Consider the following 20,933-nt stretch of genomic DNA (forward strand, 5'->3'; position numbering starts at 1 on the left):
GCTTTAAAATTGTTATGGAACTCATAGTGAAATCTTCTGGATTGTTTTATTAACAGATAAATGATTACTCACCTTAACCATCCTCATTTTTAGGGTCTTGGAGACCAGTTTCGATTTATATTAAATCATTTTCAGTTACATGGGTATATAGGATAACTTATGTTACTTGTCTATCACCCGTTTTGGATCGTTGGATTTCCCATTCAGCCTGTGACTGAAGATGGACTTCATTTAAAATCAAAATCGGTTCCACAACACTACAAATAAAGACTGATGAAGGTCAGTAATGATTCATAAATTTATGGAAATTGCAGTATTTATGACAATTAGAAATTAAACAATGTTTACTAAATAATTTGTTTTTTGTGCTTATATACTTCATCATAGTGTTTTTTACTTTTTGATTATTTGGCATTTTTTATTTATTATTATTTTAAACTGATTTTTAAAGAATTACAGAAATAAATTATTGGATTAGCCATGATTTTAGTTGAGTACTGAGAGTGTGAACTGGCGTTAGGTGCATGCTGGTTTTCACAGTTTAAGGCCCACCAGTGAAGAGTTGTTACTTAAAGATCACTGCTTCACATTTAGGGGGTTTTCTTAGTTTATGAGTTTCATTACAAATATAAATATGCAAAGACAGTGAAACTAATTTGATTGTGTATCAGTATTTACAAAAACAATGGTAACAATTTATCAATAAACTGTTTGTTGCTTAAATTTTGTTTTTTTGTTGATTTTGAGTGGTTAGGAGGCTTCCAAGGTAGTTTGATGCAAAACTCAATATAAATTGCTTATAGAACCACTGCTGGAAATCAAAGAATACGAAACAGGAAAGGAAGATATAACGAAAGGAAAAATGAACATTTTACTCATAAATATGACGTCAAGTGGAGCCAAACAGGCTCCTTAGTTATGGAACAGGTGTTAGCTCTGATGCTTTTCAGAGCCAAGACACCTTAGTGACTCAATTAAGAGAGCACAAACTCTCTTTCCTGATCCTATGGTTTGTTTCTGTTCAGCCAGACTTTCACTAAGAGTGCTAGGCACCCAATGTTTTTCTCAAGATAGAAAGAATTCTAGTTATGTAATCCAGCTAAGCATAACAAAATTTCTGTGGTTTTGTCTGAAACAAGATTTCTGTGGTTTGTCTGAGCAAAATTTACATGTGCCTACCTCAGAATCAGGAATGTGAAACAGGCTTGGCAGGACTTGCAGCTGGTGTCTTCACCGGTATTCCAGTACTGCGGGGGATGCCACTGGGGCGTTGAGTGGGTACACAACGTACCACAGGAGTAGCCTTTCCTACTACACTCCTCCTAGAATAATATCCTCTGTTGAGCAAACCGAAATTGTGTAGGTTTTAGAAATGAAAACTAATATCACTGACTGAGGATAAACATGACAAACACACATTTACAATTAATATTGACAGACAAACAATTGATATCTTATAAATGTATGTATATAACAGTTAAAATAAAATAAATAATTAATAAATTAAAAATGAATTTATTAAGTAGTCTAGATCAATACCTTTTGTTAAATTATCAAGAGATATTAAATGTTATGTATGTCAATGAAATTTAAGTAGATTACTTCAGCGAAGTATAAAACCTGGAATGCATTCTTACTTCGTAGACTTATACAGCAAGTGCCATGAGTACCACATAAGTTTTCTGGTTCACGCAACTAAAATTTGGAGTGGCCATGCTATGATAAGCCATCTTCAGTCAATGTTTAGTTTTAGGTCATGTGATCGGCCTGAGCATGCAAACAAAGCTGAATGCATCTATATCCTAGCACAGTCACTCGAGCCATTCCTTAAATAATAGAAGATAAAGTCGAATACTTTTTGAACAAACTTTATACTGTAGATGCTGATCTACAAATTTCTTAATCACTTAATACTAAACGAATGCAATTGATGATTAATAATGACAGTTATCCCATCATTGATATCAATAATTTATGCTCCCAAGTAGAGCCATGTTAATTCATCATGACCTAGACAAATAGTATGTACCTGTTACTATGCTGCATGCCGATGTTGATGCATGCAGCTAACATATCTTCATCCTCCTCCTCATCTACTGGGGCCAGCTCATTTGTTGGATCACATGGAGCTTGTTTCAGGAGCTGTAGTTCACTCTTGCTCACTGGTTCCATCTTAACACCAACAATGTAATTATTCAACTTCAAATATGACTAATGTGGAGTAAATCAGACAGAAACTGAGGTAGATATTTACCAGAGATATTTCAGGAAGTTACACATATTTTTTATCAAGAATTTTGACTAGTACTAGTATCATGTCTTTACAATTTAATGGTATGGTAATTTTACTATTTTGCTCAACGAAACAAAAAGTTATTAAAATGGTTGCTGTCATTAACAAATCATATTAATATGGATGAATGCATTAATTGTTTTGGACAAACAATTTTAAAATAGATTAAATTCATTGTAAATTTTGTACAGTTTATAGTAAGGACACTATGCACAAAGTGCCACTACGATGTTGCCATTTTATGTGGATGAGACAATGTTCAGGATCAAGGGACAAAGTGATCAGCCAACCACTACAACTTCCACTTTTTTCTTTGGTAGTTATCAGTGATATTTTTTTCTTGAAAAGATAAATGAAATAATTCTAGAAAAATATAAAACCAATAGAGCTTCATTTAAAATATGAAAAAAAACTAGTAATTAGTAGCATTTTCTTTTTAAACTAACCGGTTGTTCATCTTCAAAGGTCAAGTCCACTGAGGCTGGTTGCAGTGGAGAATTGTACAGGAGTGCTCTCTTCCTTAAAGACAGAGACTCTCTCTTCAAACACACTCACTGGCTTGACAACTGAAACATAGCAGGACATCACATTCAACTGCTACTATTGCTCTTCGGAAGATCTAGTTTAAAGTGGTTAAAAACCGAGATTAGCTGTGATACGCACTTAATCTACTAGAAGTTTCTTGCAAAGAACACAACAAAATTGGCTATGGATATATATATATATATATATATATATATATATATATATATATATGTATATGGCTAGGCGTAGGCCTACAAAACTCTAAGCCAAAAACACACCCGATACCTAGGCTTTCAGAAAACTGTAGATAGTACCCAAGCTATAGCTACATTAAATGTTCAATGTATGAAAACCAAACTAAATGTTCTGTCATTATTTATTGAGGACTTAGATCCTAATGTTTTATGTGTTACCAAGTACTGGCTGCGGGAATGTGAGTGTGAGCTATAACAATAGACTCTGTAATTTAACGTTGGCTAGCGTGTACTGCCGCCAAGCCTGCAAACATGGAGGTTCTGCAGTGTATGTACACTCCTTAGTTAACTACAAAATAAATAAATGTTCTACAATTCTGTGAAGAATTAACCCTGGAATTGGCGGCAGTGGAGCTCTTGGATAGCTCTGTTATCGTGATGTCGGTGTACCGTTTCTCCGGATGGAAATTTTCAATGACTTCTTAGAACGACTGGAGGACTGTTTGAGTTATCTCTCTCTCTTAGAAAAAAGAAGATTGTGGTCTGCGGAGATTTCAACATAGATCTGGAAACCCCATCCACTGAGGAAAGACGCTTCACAAACTTACAAATTAGCCAAGGTCTATTTGTGGAAAATAGGCTCCCTACCAGAGGTCACTCTTGCCTAAAAGTTCTAAAAAGCCTAAAGTTGTTCAGTTCTTCGAGTCCAGACTCCTTTAACAACTTTTTTGTCGACACTGTAGAGGAAACTGTGTCAAGCACACCAGCTGGAGTACAGGACCCGTTAAATTTTAGAACTATAAATGCCGAGCATGGCCAGGGCCCTTGCCTCAGCCAATGGAAAGAGGTGACCCCATCAGAGGTGGTCAAAATTGTTAAAAACTTCAAAGCATCAAGTAGCCCTGACATCTACGGAGTGTCATGCAAGGTATTAAAGGCGGTGATTGATACTGTGGCGGTTCCTCTGTATACAGCTATAAACAGCTGCCTTAGACAGGGTGTTTTTCCTGCCAAATTGAAAGTTGCACGTGCTGTGCCTATCTTTAAAAAAGGGAAATGCAGAAGACATTGCAAACTACAGGCCTATCTCTGTCCTCCCGATAATGTCTAAGGTGCTAGAAACAATTCTAAAAACTCAATTGACAAATTTCTTTGAATCTCACCTTCTGTTGGGAGATCACCAACATGGCTTCAGAAGAGACCGCTCTACCACCACTGCTCTTTCTGTTTTTGTCTGCTTAAATTATCGGGGCCTTTTGAGGATGGGGATTCGCTGGCCTTAACGCTATGTGATCGGAGTAAGGTCTTCGACTGTGTGCCTCATAGAATCCTACTTGATAAGATGAAGAAGTATGGAATAAAGGAAATTGCTCTACAGACCCTGGAAAAAAAACTACTTGGAAAACAGACGCCAGATAGTCTCCATCGGTGGCGCAACATCAAGCAGCAGGGAAATTATGCACGGCGTCCCACAGGGCTCCGTACTAGGACCATTGCTGTTCATCGTCCTAGTTAACGACCTCAGAACTAAACGGCCAGGCATTACTTTTTGCCGACGATACCACACTGGTCTCAAGAGGAAGGTGCACGGATGAAATTCTCAGAGATGCCGAAGATCTACTGTCTGTGGCGAAAATGTGGTTTGCAGCAAAACAAGCTTAAATTAAACGAAGATAAAACCCAGGAGATCTTGTGCACTTTGAAGCGGACAAACCCGGAAGATAATGTGGAGGCTGTTAAGCTACTTGGTTTTTGGCTTGATCCTAAGCTGGATTGGAATCAGCATATAACGCAAATCTGCACAAAGCTCTCCAGGTTAGTTTTCCTTCTCTGGAAAACTCAAACATGTAATTACGGAGAAATACCTGAAATTGTGTACCATGCACTTTTTCACAGCCACCTGTCCTACGGATTGCTTCTCTGGGGACATGCCCCTATGTGTGGTGAGGTATTGCTGCTCCAGAAGAAGGCTATGCGCACCCTAACATCTGCCAAACACCTGGACCACTGTCGTCCGATCTTCAAATAGAACGACTGGGAATTTTTGACAGTATATGGGCAGTACTTTTTAAACTCGTACGTAAAGAATAACCAGCAGAATTTTACTCAAAGACAAGACGTTCACAACTACAACACCAGAGGAGCAAAAGCGTTGAATATCCCGAAATGTAGACTGTCAAAGTCCCAAAAGTGTTTCTTCTCCGTAGCAGCATTGAAACTCTTTAACAGCCTACCTGAAGAGAAAAAAGCGTTGAACAGTTTAAAGTTCAGAAGTGAAATCTACAACAAATTAATAGAAAGGCCTCTCTATTCACTCACTGAGCTGGATGCGACGCCACTCTTCTAGTCCCACCTTCCAGGATCAACCAACCAAACTGACGCAATCTATCTGGAATTCCAGTCATCGATGAAGACTTCAAGTATCAAGTAAGTATCACTTGAAATAAAATTGCCTTTACCTTTAGTATGATAGCATAAAAATATCTCCAAAAGCAAACACAGAATTTAAACTTTTTATACTTCCAAAGCTTGTTTAAACTTATACAATGTTAAGTTTCCTTTAGTGTAAAACTATCTTTGTTTACTCAATAGATTTTACTGAGAAATTCATATTTCATTCCTCTCTCAATGTTGAATTGGCAAACATTTAAAATATGACAATTTCTTGCTGCCCATTTCCTAACTTATCTGAGACAACAGATCCGCTACCAGAGATTGTTGTTTGATTAGAACCAACTAGGAGGTATGTTAAATTTAAAAGCTGTCTCTGGAAAAAAAAGAAGTCTTTTGAGGAGTTAGTGTCAGACAAGTGCCGGTCATTGTTGGTGTCGTGTCACGAGCGGTTTGCACGCTAGAGTGAAGTCGTGTCTTTCCTTGCGTGTAAATATGTAATTCTTTGTAAACTTCTCTGCACTTTCTCTTTTTCCTGATTACAGCTCCCGGATAGAATAAAACATACAAAAACACGAATATAGTGATTTTGGGGATAAATAAACAGCAGAAAACTTTCAGTCGCATATACAGTTTCTCACTTATACTATTGATGCAGGCCGTCAAAGCGAGAACATTTTATAAGTGAAACAAATATAATTAAATATAATAAGAAGGTAAATTGAGATATGCAACATGTAAATTGTGGTAAATGCAAATGTTCAACATACTAATAAAATTAAGAGAAAATTAAAGAAAAAACATTTGCTGGGCAACTTTAAAGAGATTTTGCTGGTCAAGTGTATGTTAAAGATAAAGATTACCCCTCCAGCCTGTCTTAGAACACATTAAAGTACTGCACACAGTACCTGGCAATGGCATTGGAGGCTTTACACAGTGAGGACTAGGAGGGACTGTCTGGGTGGGCGAGTCCGGTAACTCACTGGGTGATACCATTCCACTGGTCATGCGACTGAAACACACCACACACTTACAAATATGTTTGGTAAAGTATAGTAAGTATAGCACCATGGAGTAGTCTTTTCATATCTAAAAACTATTGGGAAAAACAACAAATTTGACTGCTTTCAAGTTGAAAATGGCTTGTCCTTTATTTCTTATGCTGTAACAAAAACATGATATTTTAATTTGTTTTAAAAGAAAAAAGGACAATATAACTGAATATTATATTGGGATGTGCTTGCTATAATATATTTTTTTCAGTTATACCATTTGTAATTTTGTTGTCAATGTTAAAGGTTTAATGTTATAATATTACAACTTATTATTATTACACTTGTTTATTATATTAGTAAACTTCAATGAAGTTACTATTATTTTAAATATTTACTATTCATATAAAATGACATATGAAACCATTTTAATTTTCACTGCCAAAATATGAGAACTGATTGACAAATACAGATCATGCCAGTATGACAATTTTTACAGCAGTCTTTCTGAATCTGGTTTGGTAGAATTCCAGAACATCCAAAATTTCTATTATTTAAAATTATTTAGAGTTGGCACAAATATCAAGTTCTAATAATAGTGCTGTGTGTGTACTGAATTATACATTACTATTATATTCCATGTAGACTCAGAGCAGTACCTGAATTCACTGACAACAGAACTTCTGTCATCTGGAGGTTCACAGCTGCTGAGTGAGCCGAGTGAGCTGCAGCGAGAAAACATGAGGGGAGTCTCAAAAGTCACTACTTTACCTATAAACAAAAACATATCATGTCCATAAAACTTTTTAGAATTTTTAGAACTCAGTGTTCGAATTCAAACCAGATTAATAATCTCAAACTAACATTTTAGATTTGAAAGAACTAATACATTTGCTTTTTGTTAATGTTTCAATTAACTACTAAGAGTGTGATTACTTTTAAAATGTTCTCTAAACTAGTACTATATGAACTGCACTATAAAACAAGGTGAACTTAAGTACCTTCTCTACTTTCCTCCTTGACTTGACTGGGTATAGGGACGCTGACAATGTTGTCATCATGGGTGAGTGAACCAACAGGGGACAGCCCTCCACTCTTGGCTTCCAGAGACTGCACAAACACATTGTTTCTTACTCTCATGTCCTTGCTCTAAATCAGTATATGATATTATTAATACTTAAAAGAATTATATGGATCAGGCACAATTGTAACCAAGTAATCAAGAGTCTATGAATTTGGTTTTTATATACATGCTTGCATTGATACATTTAGAGATGCACTATAAACTATGGTTTTAAATATGGATAACATGAAATCAACCTAATATTGTCTCTGAATATACCAACTGATATCTGATCTATGTTACCAATTCATTCATGTTACTGAATCATTTCATCATACATAGCATTTTCATCAAGTCCTAACTGCATATCAATCTAAGTCTTTGACATATTTCATACTTGCATTAGACAATTAATGAGCAATCATTAAATATTGCATTTTGTATCCACATTCATGTTGTAAAACAGTTAATGTAAAACCATTGATAAACCCATAGTTTCATTTAGGTTATGTGGGTGTGTTATTTTTAACCTTTATAAGGCTAAAAGACGTACAAGGCACCCAGTAAGTTATACTTACTTTTACAGCTAACAATTGTAATAAGCATCCACAGTTAACTTGCATACGCAACCGGTGGCTATGATCAGCGGGATGCCAACTGTTTTTCAATTTGCTGGTTTATAGTTTTTCCAAATGCTATGATATTAGGCCCGTACTGCTTAGTCAAATATACAAGCTTCATAAAATTATAAATATGAAATTTTTGAAAGTCTTCTTGGAATTTTGATCAAATTTGAAACATATCTTTTCTTAACTGTTGTAACTAAACTTTACAAAAAGTAAAGCAATTAAAATTTGTTTTATAAAGGTAAAATATAAGTTTGGTTTCTAATATGAATGTGAAAATATAAAACAATGCTCAATATTAACACTTCGTATCTGGAGCCAGAGTAAAGCTTGAGCCTCATTCAATGCTTGGATGATGATTCAAACTTTCCAGTTATGTTTATTGATTCTTTAAGTTCATATAATTTGTTTTAACCCTTTGAAGGCCAAGCCATAAATTCATTTGTACTTCTAAACACCCCAGCCATTATATCCAGATTACTTGCCAAAAAGGCCAGCCTCAAAATGGCACTTTCGACACACTCCTACAAACACTGGTGTAACTCATCTATAAATAGTAGTATCTTAGTGATGTTTGTTTTGTTTTATTTAGTAGTATATATAAAAAGCATCAAAATATATTTTTGTAACAATTAAACTTTTTTATTATTTTTTTTTCAAAGTATTAGGATTTTTTTTAAATTTTTTTATGTTTGATTGGTAACAACTAGAATAAAAAAAAATATTTCAAGGAAACCATTATTATTATAAGAAAGTATACATATTTTCAAACAAATATAGAAAAAATCATATGAATGTCTTCAGAAATAAAGTTTTTTGGAAATATTTTTCTTGAAAACTACAACACAGCACACCATGCGAATCAACATGAAAGTTCGATATAACAAGTGTTTACCTTGTAACTCCTTGTTTGTCCATAGGCCATGTGTATTACTGTACAATGGTCACCTTATAGTTTTCTCTTGTTTACACAATTGTCTTCAAACACTTTATACATGAACATTTAAAAATGTATAGTAATAATAATTATAGTTAACAAATCTATATACACTATTTACACGATCTTTTGTGCTTCTTTATGCACATTTGTGTTTATGGAAACACTCTGCATGTACTCCTTTGGTACATTTTAAACAATGCAGTCTTGTTCTCCTTCTTTGATTTTTTTGTACTGCAGACCACAGCAATTTTCTTTCTTTTCAGGAATCTTATCCATTCCAAACCGACTAAGGGGCATTTGGCCATCACCTCCTCCTAAATTAGCTGGAATGTTCTTAGCAATTAGCCAGTCTTGAACAAGTGTCTCAATAACATTTATTGTGAAATTCAAACGTGACTTAGGTTTGTCTTTGCAGTTCATTTTGTATAGAATATAAGAATTCAAAATCATTCTAGACAAAATATTGAATGTGATCTTACGCCAATATTTTACGGTACGCCTCTCGTCTAGATATGAATATAACATCTGGTCCGTGGTGTCGATCCCACCCATAAATTTATTATACTGGTTGATCATGTATGGTTTTGTTTTTATTACCACTTTTGTTCCCTTACTCCTGCTTACTTGTACGTTAGCAGCTTTGGCTATCAGAAGACACAAGAATCACCTGACTTTTTTGAGATGACTTCTCTCTATAAGCTAATCCTAAAATTTCCTTAATTCCTTAAAAATCTTAAAATATCTTCAAATCTATTTCTGCTGAACAATCGAGAATACCATGGTGTAACCTGAAAAGAAAGAAGAGCTCCAGTACATATCTATAGAAGGTTTTTTTATTCAGTCCCATATTCAAATTTGCTGCTATGAAAGTTTTCATTTCCGCAAAAGAAACTTTTTTCCCATACCCTGTTCATTCCACTACTATTTTATGGCATCTTGAGCATAGCGGTTGGTCTCGGTAACAAAATTTTCAATAAGGTTATTAGTGAGAAAAAAGCAGCAGCACGTACATAATGGGAGCTGAGTCTGGAGGTGGGCAATGTCTTGGACCAGGAATTTCATTGAATGAAAAATCATGGTTAGGCCTAATAGATGAATCATCATTTTCACTGACAGGAACCCATATTCTTTCTGGAGAGTAGGCTAAGTCACTATCATTAGGAGTAGCATTAGTACTACCCTTAGGCCTACCTCTAGGCCTTGGAGTATTTGTAACACTAGGGCCTAAGCTAACATTTTGCTCAGAATCAGAACTAGAACTCACATCAAAAAGTCTAGGCCTAGTTTGTAGGGGCAGACCAAATCTGGTTTGTTTGTAATGTAGACGGTCCTAAACTGGCAGGATCGAATGTAGGATCATCGTCCGTATCGTCCAAGTCACTAGTGCTGTCTTCAGAAGAAGAGAGATCGTAATTGGAAGTTTCATTACTATTTAGTCCTTACATTAGCATTTTGAAGACAGGAAAACAACGTGTCCTCACTTACAGGCGATGCTTCACGACGTCTTTTGTTACTCATTGCTAAATTTAAACCAGAAAAGAAACATTACTAAACTTCACAGCAAACGTAACATAACCTCACACCAACAACGTCTAAGAGCAAAAACCAAGTGTACAAAGCCACAACAAACAAACAGCTGCTACCAAAGAGAACCGAACATTTTGTTTGATACGTCACTGCCTTCTGAATTGCATCTTTCTACTGAACAAAAAAAAAAAGTGAAAACATTTTATAATAATTTGAAAGGATATATTTTTACGTTTCGTTTGATATTATATTACAAACTAAAAATAAAGAGGTAAGGGAATAATTTAATCAAATGAAGGGTGCCGATTTCTCGGTGCAATGCCGTTTTCGAACTGATTTTTCTATGCCGATATCTCTCGGCTCACGGCCGTTTCGGAAAAAAATCCGAGAGATAGTATATCGGCCCGTGGCCGTCAAAGGGTTAAGGATTACGTTTCAGAAAAGAAATATGCACATTTTTGTAAATTGCCAACTACTTGGACAAAAAAGCAATGTAGCTACATATGTATTTTGTGCCTACATTTTTACATAGTATTCAAGTCCATGTGATAATTTCATTTTTTAAATAACTTGTTATAAAATATACATATATTTAAAAAAACCTTATACATCTCCTTTTAAAATGATACATAGTATGATATATTCATATAACTGCTGAAATAACACTAATAGCTGATAGAGTCCAGTTAAGGATCGATCAGTTAGAAAACCTATTTTGAAACAAACCATTTTCTCACTTCTGCTCAGTTTTGGATTTTAGAAGAGGATTATCTACTATTTAAGGCGCGGTAGAAAAATCTGGTTTTCAATGTTTATGGAGGGTTTTGAACACACAACGAAGAAACTAGAACATTACTTTTAGACCTTAGTAAAGCTTTTGACCTTGTTCCGCATAAAGAACTTCTAGAAAAAGCTTAATTTCTATGGCTTGGAGAATGTTGAATTATCTTTTAATGAAATCTTATTTGGTATACAGGTCCACAATTTGTAAAACTTGGAGACCAAAGATCGGACCTGAGGATGGTGACGAGGGGGGTTCCACAGGGCTCTGTCCTTGGTCCCTTCCTTTTCATAATTTTTGTAAATGACTTACCTAATTTTCTTCCAGAAAAGTGCCTTCTTTATGCCGATGACACCACGCTTTATACATCTAGTCCTGATCGAGAACGTAATGAATTGGTCATTAATTATATGAAAGAGCGTTGTGATCTTTGGTTTTCATCCAATAAGCTTATCTTAAATAATGATAAAACTGAAGAAATCATCTTTAGTTTAAGTAAATCTACTCTTCATAAGACAGTTAAACTTCTTGGAATTAATTTGGATTCTAAATTTATGTGGGACATTCATACAAAGCATTTATGTACTTGCCTTTCTAGAGTTTTTATTTCTGATCCGTAAATTAAAAATGTGTACTCATTTAGATTTAGTGACCCAAGCTTACTATGCATTTTTTTCATTCACGTTTACTTTATGGTATTACTCTTTGGGGTAATTCCAGTGGAGCTCAAGAAGTTTTCCATGTGGCAAACAAAAGTGGTCAGGTGTATAAAAGGTCTGGGGGATAGAGATTCATGTCGAACTATATTTCCTGAGCATTAAAATACTCACATTACCTAGTCTATTTATCTTCTACAGTCCTCACCCATGTCAAGGAAAACTTAAATAGTTTTTGTTTCAAGAGGTTTCAATCCACTGTTACAATACCAGACGTCAAGATCTATTGGATGTAAGATATGCTAGAACTGAGTAAAAACCCAAAAGTCTTTTAGCTTTGTTTGTATAAAACTTTTTAATAAATTGCCCTTGAATATTAGAAATCTTCCAATTAACACTTTTAAAACAAAAATTAAAAATTGGCTGATTAATCAAGCATTTTATAGTGTAGCTGAATTTTGAAAATGGGAATTTCTATTCTATAAAATTTTAATCCAAGATATTATGTAAATATGTGTTTTTTTACTTTTAATCTTTGTATTTATTTGTGTGTGTTTAATTTATTTATAGGTTTTATTCATTTTATATGTTTTTAACTTGTTACACTTATTGTTATACATTTTAAAAGTAGATTTACAATATCTTATTCACTTTTGTTGACTATAGATGTATTCTATTTTGACCCATATAATTTGACATGTAACCTTTAATATCTAAGATTAAGGAAGGATACACTAAGGCTTACAAGTTTGACTATGTCTATTTGCAACTACTGTTGATTAATGACTATAAAAATATTTCATTTCATTTCAATATATTAAAATATTAAAACAATCTGAACCAATGATGAGACATGTATTAAGGGCCCAGGGTACAAAGTGTTAATTATAAAACATCAAACTTAAAAAAGTATATACAAGAACCTTCTTAACTCCAACTACTTATTTAAAAAAATCACTATCAGTTCAAAAGAGTATTTTTCCTTGAAAGAATAAATTATGAGAAAGAAACAGACAGATGCATTTTCTTTTGATGAAAAAATTAAAATTGTACCACTTTAAAAAAAATAAACCTATGTTCAGTGGCTGAAAATGACTTGGCTTTCAAGGCACTGGAGTACATGGTTAATAGATGCCCTTCTCCACACATCCCTCCTAAAATAGAAATGGCACTTATGCACTCCACCTTTGGTAATCACATCGTTCCCATAGACTTCACAGAGTTGACAATCAATCTTCAATTAGTTTATTGTACTTAGCCAACAAAAACCTAATTACTAACTAACCGTACTTCACAACTTGCGGGATTTTCAATTGCGTCAAAAACTTTAAACCACTATTTTAAAATAACAAAGAGGAACAGTAACCTCTCACTAGCACGACTGGATAGCCAATGAACGAAGAAACGCCCGGACATCAAAATGACCGCGATTAGTCCTGCCCCTAGTGGCTACAGAGCGAAAAAGTAATCGATTTTCTGTTATGCTCTCATACTAAAACCAATGATTGAGAAAGGTAATCTTTTTAAAAAATCAATATGCAAAGAACTACTGTTGAGTAGTTTGTTTAGCTAATATGATTAGAGCAATATAAAACTGCTTGTAAAAATGAGAAAAATACACTAAATAATAAATAGTTCTGAACAGAAATAAGATAAAACGTGATGGTTATATAGACTATCTTAAAAAATATATTCTCGTTATACCTGGACCTAAAATACAGGTACAGGAAAGTAAGTCATAAGAAATAGCTAGCATAGAAACCTTATTATTAGTGTCTGGAGTCAATAGATCTGAGAGTGATGTAGCAGTGGAGAAATTATATGGGGTCCCCTTCGGTACAATAGGTCTTGGGTTTCTCTGTATCTTCTTCTGCGTAGCGCAGACTGTAGTCCTGTTGGCTGGTCCAAGTCAGTTTCTGCGTATACAGTACCTGTTGTAATCACAAATTTGTATGTTATACCCATAGAATTCACCTCAATTCTCTACAGAAAAATTGTCACTCCATGCCATCCAGTCCCTTATGCAATCACTGGCCGGCCCCCAAGAGGAAGACAAAACCAGAAATCATTTCAAGGAATAAATGTTTTCTTGAGAATGTTCTGACTTGGAATTAGGTTAATTGTGTATCTTAGGTTATATTTTATAAAGACATAACACCATTGAAATCATTTGACAGATGTATGCCAAGTATGTCCTAAATTTGTGAAAAAATAGGATATATTAATACATACGTGAGTTGACTCAGAATAAAATTATTTCCATTGTCCAATGCAAATAACTTCAAGTTTTGAATAAGTCTTCTTGGCCTTTGCTTGACCAAACTAACTCCATCTAAAGTCTCTGACTCTCATATAGCTTTCACTAATACATATTCATAAATTGCCTTTACCCATTCTATTACTCTATAAACTCTTTTGTCTCTTAAACCTTTCCAAGGATTACTGTTTAGTACAGAAAAGTGGGATGAATGCAAACTTCTGTTTCTATAAATTTATGTAGTCAGTAAAGTCATTTTACTCAATGTTCAGTTGTATTGTCAAACAAACAACTCTAAATACCAAGCCAAATAGTACTGGCTAAAATCTCATATGTTCAAGACTAATTTTGGTCTTCAAACAGCAACTTCAGTATAAATCAGTATAAAAAACATAACATTATATCACTGCTGGTGTGTTTCTATTAACACCCCACAACAGTTTTATCTTGATAACATCATTGCACCAGTCAGCCCAACATTATATCAGCAAAGAAACACTCACACATCGCCAGCTTACGCAGTTCTAATACACTCACTCAACTATACTAAAAAATTGAATAAAATCCACAACACACTAATTCAGTCACAAATTATAAATTAAGTTTTAGAAAGAATACAATATTACCATTATTCTACAAAATTGAACAAACATGTTCACACTACTCACTATCACCAGATGGTTTGATTCCACCTCTGCTTGTTCGGCAGTCTCGCTATACTTGAGACTGTAGTCAGTAGGCTGGTCCAGGTCAGTCTCGGCATAGTCCTGGGCGGAGGGGACTGAATACTACTCTCTCCACTCTTTCCCTCTGCTCTGTCCCCCCACCACACTTGCCTTCCTCAGGGTACTTGAGGCTGTAGTTCACAGGTTGCTCTGTCTGGTCAGCAATGGGTGGAGTTTCCTGCTCGGTATACCTATTGGAAAATTTGGCATCTTTTAAAGAAAAGACGGTAATAAGTGCTGGTTTTAGTTGAATATAATTTAAGGCTGATTATAAAACACTCTATTAATAACTGCCTGTGTTTTGAGAATTAAAATACTAAAATAAGACACAAAAAAAAACACAAGACTGTGACCAAAATATCAAAATCTAGATAACACTTTTAATATCAATATATTAACATTTTAGCTTCCATGCTTGTCATACCAGATTGGTAGATTACCCCTGTAGTACACAAAGCTAATTTTTCAGCTCATCTAATTAAAAATGTACTAAAATCAACAAAATCACTTGTTTATCCTTTAATGCATTTTAAACTAAATGTTAACAACACATAAAATACACCCGAATAAAAGTTAGAACACATTTGACTAGAATGACTTTTTGGTTATTTTAAGAGCACACTGTATATTTCCTGGCATAAATGAACTCTCTCATTTTATCAGGAACACATTAAAAAAGTTGACCAAGGCATTTGGAGATACTCTTCCCTCCCTTCGTCACTGGAATTTCAGAACAGTGTTTATAAACATTAGAAGTTTAATTTTATAGAGCATCCAGAAGATAACAATGTCGATGACTTATTGAATAGATTTCCTTTTTCATTGGAGGGGAGGGAAAGTTAAGGAACCAGTCATTTAAACATCTTAATCTCTGATGAAAATCAATTCCAAGAGTATAATATGACTGTAAGTAAGAAAATACTCACTAGAGATAACAAATGGACTCACTTGAGACTATTGTTGACAGGCTGATCGGAAGTGAGTGGAGTCTCTTCCAGTGTTAGTCGTTCCATCAAAGCTTCTGGTTGTGGCTTCTCCTCTGTCTCCTTGACACGCTGCCCTTGACCCAGCTGTTAAAAATACCATACTGACGCAACCTCCATTTCCACATAATTTACAGTTTAAAACACTGTCTAAACCTTCTTTCCTATTACTATGATACAAAATACAGGTTTAATTTTTCAGACACTGCAAGAACACAGAGACCCTACTGCAAATTGCAATAGTGAGATAAATTAAATGTTAAAGGTCTATGAGATTTGTCTACATTCAAGTGAAAAAAAATATAGCAGCCTGACACGTGATATATATCACAACATCAATTAGCATGTAACACTGACAGTCAATTAACTATTGGATTATACAAATAGGAATCCAATTGCTTCAGTTGATTTCCTCTAATAACCAACTATTTTTTGGACACACAAACGAAATTACTTTTTATTAAACTGTAATAAATGTTAGCTGTTATGCTACTTGTCTGTCAATGGTCAGGCTTCTAAGGCACCCACACACTCAGCCACCACACCCACTGAGAAACTGGGGATCAGGGACTAATGGTTGAAGAGATTTTGAGACACAACTTGTCAATTGTACTGGAAAAAGGTCAAAGAAAGCAAAATTTTGTCTTAATTTTATTTTAGAAGTTGCACCATTCTATATTAACACCATAAAAGTATAATTTAAGTGAATTTAAACATGATAAATAGCAATGAAATAAGTATATTTAGCAACTAGTTGAGAAATAGAATGTTTAGGCTGTGTTTTACACTGGTGAGTAAATTGCACAAGGACTTGTGCAACTGCAGTCGCATAATTTGAGTGAGAATAAACTTTTTTTGTAGTGTCACAAGTGCTTGTGACAGCTGCTGTCACTGGTTGTTATGAGAGTCAATGCAAACTCTGTTCACACACAACAGTAATATATCAGTAACTTTTAGAACTGAAAATTTTACTGCCAACACCACTCTCCGATTCTCATGTACAACTGTCCGATAGGGCTTGCGAGAGCTCTTGACCCCCCCGTTTAGACTAGCAACTAGGACTGCAGGACACAAAACTTGTGCAAATTCTTGACAGTGTACAAGCAGCTTAACATTTTTAAAGGTGGGTTTTTCAGAGTGGCTGTGCCCACAAAAGTGGGGTTTTAAACGAGTTTACACAACAAAATGTTGTCAGTATTTTTATAATACATGTAAGGCACTACATGATCCATTCCCAAATTTGAATTAAGTACCTTTAGAAGTTTTTAGTAATGCAAAAGGCTCAGAAGAATTTTGAGACTATAGCAGAACGTTACGCTGACATCCATGCAGTGCTCCAAGACGGTGCTGCTAACCGACACAGTCTTTAATCTGTTGGAATCGTTTTCAGCACTATTGGAATCATAATTACAATATTCACCCCATTCTACACAATCGCTAATTGCACTAATGATTATTCCCTAAAAGTCACTTGCAATCCATAAATATCACGTTTACTAACTACGTAAAAATGAGTACTGCACCCAACTTTAAAAATAGCCATTACTTCACAAAAGACAAAAAATATCACCAAGTCGGGTTTTTGAATTATGATCTCTGTTATTAATTTAGAAATCAAATTGTATTTTTTTTCATTCTTACTTGTTAAATAATATTATTTGGTTTGATTACAAAAACTTTGAAATTACTTTTTATACCAAATGATTTTGCGTTTCCAGATCATAACTGATCTAGGCTCTAAGTAAATCATCAGTTATTTTATTGTAAAATAAAACTTTTATGTGAATATTAACAAATATTTTTATTAGTTATGTGTGGTATTTATTATTTTAATTTATATTCTACCAATCTTTTATATATTGATTTTTGTTCGAAGTACATTTATTGATGTTTTTTGTTTCAAGTGCATTATTATTATTCTTTCAAATTGTAAGTTTATCGAGGTTTATTCAGCAATTTCAAATATTTTATCTTAACTTTTTAGATAATGATTTTTGAATATTAAAAAAGGGGGTTTAAATATATTTAAGGTATGTGGGCACTAGCTACAGTCATTTTTTTTTGAGTTTTTTTGTTATTGAAAAGATAGTTTATTGATAATGATTGTATGTACTCACAAAAATAGAACTTGCAGGTCCTTAATAGTTGTATCCCAGCAAATTCTTATTTTGAGTTTGAAACTTATGTTGGTTCTTAGTTTTAGAAGGGTATATAAAAGTTTAAGTTAATTTAAGTTAATTGCCTGTAATATAACAAGGCCCATATATATAAAAAAAACAGTCTTTTAAACTCCATAATTTATAAATCCCTTCTAACAACTCAAATACATTTTTTAAATTAAACCTCAACAGTCAATTCTCCCAAAATCTGTATTTACTGAGTACTCACCTGTAAAGAGCCAGATCGATGACAGATGGTCCTGTTCCTGTCAAAGATGTTATCGGACTGTGTGCTGGTCACCACCAGACTCCCGACTGTCCCAACCGCTCTACAGGCCTCAATGGTTTTGATCACACACGACGTCTCTGCTAAAGCGTGAGATATCTATCAGCTCCTGCTCTACAAGCAAACGTCGCTTGCGGACGGATGCAAGAGTCGGCCATGCCTGTGTATACAAATTCACTTGACTACAGAGTAGCAGTTAGACATAGAACACTTTACAATGTGGACTCTTCTAAGAAAATAGTCCTTGGAAGATTAAATAATTTGTTTGCGTTGAATTACTTTTATTAAATTTTGTATTAACTTCTTTATTTACCCTAATAATACCTGGATTACGATAGTAAATATTCCCTCTTTGTATTAAACATTGAGCTTTAAAATACCCCTTCACACTGAATAATAAGAAGACAACTCGCCAATACAGTAATAATACCAAATCAAGTGCTGAAAACATATATTTTTATTACATATTTAACTATACGAACATCATACTTACCCTCCTATAAAAAAATATCAAAGTATGGAATAGAAATTAGTAACCAATAGGAAAAGTTGTGAATACTGTGTGGGCACTATGAAAAATTTCTACTGGCAGATTAGAAGATTAAATAACCTTACCATACAGGGTGTCCAGTAATCCAATTGGACCAGAAACTTTTTACGCAACCAGTAAGAAAACAAACAAATTTACTACTGTAGTTAAAATAAAATAAAAATTTGTTGGTCCAAACTCAGTAGTTCACATGACAACTTTTAACGCTTTGACTGGTGGGGTTTTCCTCAGAGTGCCTGCTTAAACAATGAATTTTTTGTTATTTTGATATTTTTTTAGGTGATTTGGGTTTACTGCAGTATATATAGTATAGTTATGAAAAAAACACTCAATTAAACTTTTGAGGTTTTTTTTTGATTTATACAGAACATTATCTAATTATGCACTAAAGTTATTATATTTACCCCCCCCCCCCCCCCCCCCCCCCCCCCCCACCCCCCCCCCCTCCCCCCCCCCCCCCCCCCCCCCCCCCCCCCCCCCCCCCCCCCCCCCCCCCCCCCCCCCCCCCCCCCCCCCCCCCCCCCCCCCCAAAACTTAAAATATAAGATAATAAAAATATTCAGATTTTCTCATAAACATACTAAGGTACAGGTTAGGTACAAGTTAGCAGTAACAGTATAAATCTCCTCAGAAAACTTAGTATGTAAGAGGTCCAAATATAGCCTGTCACACAAAGTGGAACGTCGCAATCCCGGCACATCGGTGCTGTCCCAACGTTGGTCTATCTGCCACATGTATGCATGCTCTCTTCCGGTCGCTTGTGCTTTCTTATCTGTAGTAGGTATGGTGGTAAGAAAATTACAGAGCAGAAAGTCTCAGGGAAGCATCTTAGCCAAAAAATTTCTCACCACCATTTTACCGTAATCCAGTAATTACACACAATAGACCCATGTTATTTACTGCTATTGGTAAACCACAACAAAAACGTTTAGAATCAAGGCCGACACGGTAATGTGAAAGTGAGGTTACTTAGAACAACTGATTGAATACACTCATATGCTGGAAGTTACCATCAACTGTGTCTGAAAGAATTAAATAAAAGAACAACTGTGATCTAATGGGAACAACAAAAACTATTTAAAACTGTTTCTTATTTATTCCACTAGATCTGCATTCACTATTCAAGTTGAGATTTCATTCATCACGCTAGACATTATTATAAAGATGTTTAGCGTGACAGCACTTGCCGCACGGCAATCGGGTTTACTCAAGCAGCACGTAGGGCACTCCAAATTGTTTTATTTTTTTTTTTTTTTATATTTTCTTTTTCTGCTGGGGGATTTATAGTTCAATGGGCAGTAGTTTTAATCTATAAACAACAGTTTAAAATTCTTTCGTTGTTAATAAACCACATAACAACATACATTACATAGTGTTAATAACACTTTCACATTACACTCCTCACCTCTGGACAGCCCTATCCCATGATATCGGCTTTCAGGGCATGGCTGCCCAGCTAGATTCTTGAGTGCAGCTGCTGACCCCATGCTAATCATCTTGTGTTTTGAGTGCACCAGTGAACGCAAAACATGGGGACAGCACCGAGGTCCCACAACGTCCTCTGGTCGGTCTTGCGCACTGGTTGCCATCTCCAAATTCCACAATGTACAACAGGCATTTTGACACTACTGTCTGCGAGGCCAGACTTTAGCTGTTGGAGAGAGGTGTGGAATGCAGTTGTGTTCCCTCAAGATTTCTCTGTTTGAAATCATAAAATATGAGTAACTGTAAAGTATATCAAAAACATATTTCACTAAGAACAAGAAAACATATACCAAACATCTTTTAACTAAAAATGAGAATACATATAATACATTCTCCTTCCAATATTATTCCTTTTGCATTTCTTGCACATATCAGTCTCTCACCTTCTTTCGTGTGTTCAGCATGTGTCTGTGGGAGTTACATGGTTTTTGATTTTTCTGACTGGCCTCAGGGCTTTCAGGTTTGATGCTCATTGTTGTTATCATCAAGTTTAAACTTTG

The 20,933-nt window shown here is 34.8% G+C and overlaps 1 protein-coding gene across 1 annotated transcript; it reads right to left on the reverse strand.

The window, feature by feature from the left end:
- Positions 1 to 1,198: 1,198 nt before the first annotated feature.
- Positions 1,199 to 20,537, reverse strand: LOC124373555 (adenomatous polyposis coli protein-like). Its single transcript, XM_046831917.1, has 11 exons — positions 20,354 to 20,537; positions 18,342 to 18,481; positions 15,919 to 16,040; positions 15,082 to 15,161; positions 13,751 to 13,887; positions 7,397 to 7,505; positions 7,055 to 7,166; positions 6,312 to 6,415; positions 2,740 to 2,859; positions 2,030 to 2,172; positions 1,199 to 1,322 (listed from the first exon to the last, which is right to left on the reverse strand). The coding sequence occupies exons 1-9, from the start codon at positions 20,535 to 20,537 to the stop codon at positions 2,753 to 2,755; spliced, it is 1,095 nt and encodes a 364-aa protein (XP_046687873.1). The 3' UTR covers positions 1,199 to 1,322; positions 2,030 to 2,172; positions 2,740 to 2,752.
- Between the last annotated feature and the right edge of the window lie 396 nt (positions 20,538 to 20,933).

Source organism: Homalodisca vitripennis, unplaced genomic scaffold (genome assembly GCF_021130785.1).
Source record: "Homalodisca vitripennis isolate AUS2020 unplaced genomic scaffold, UT_GWSS_2.1 ScUCBcl_5891;HRSCAF=12842, whole genome shotgun sequence".
Taxonomy (NCBI): domain Eukaryota; kingdom Metazoa; phylum Arthropoda; class Insecta; order Hemiptera; family Cicadellidae; genus Homalodisca; species Homalodisca vitripennis.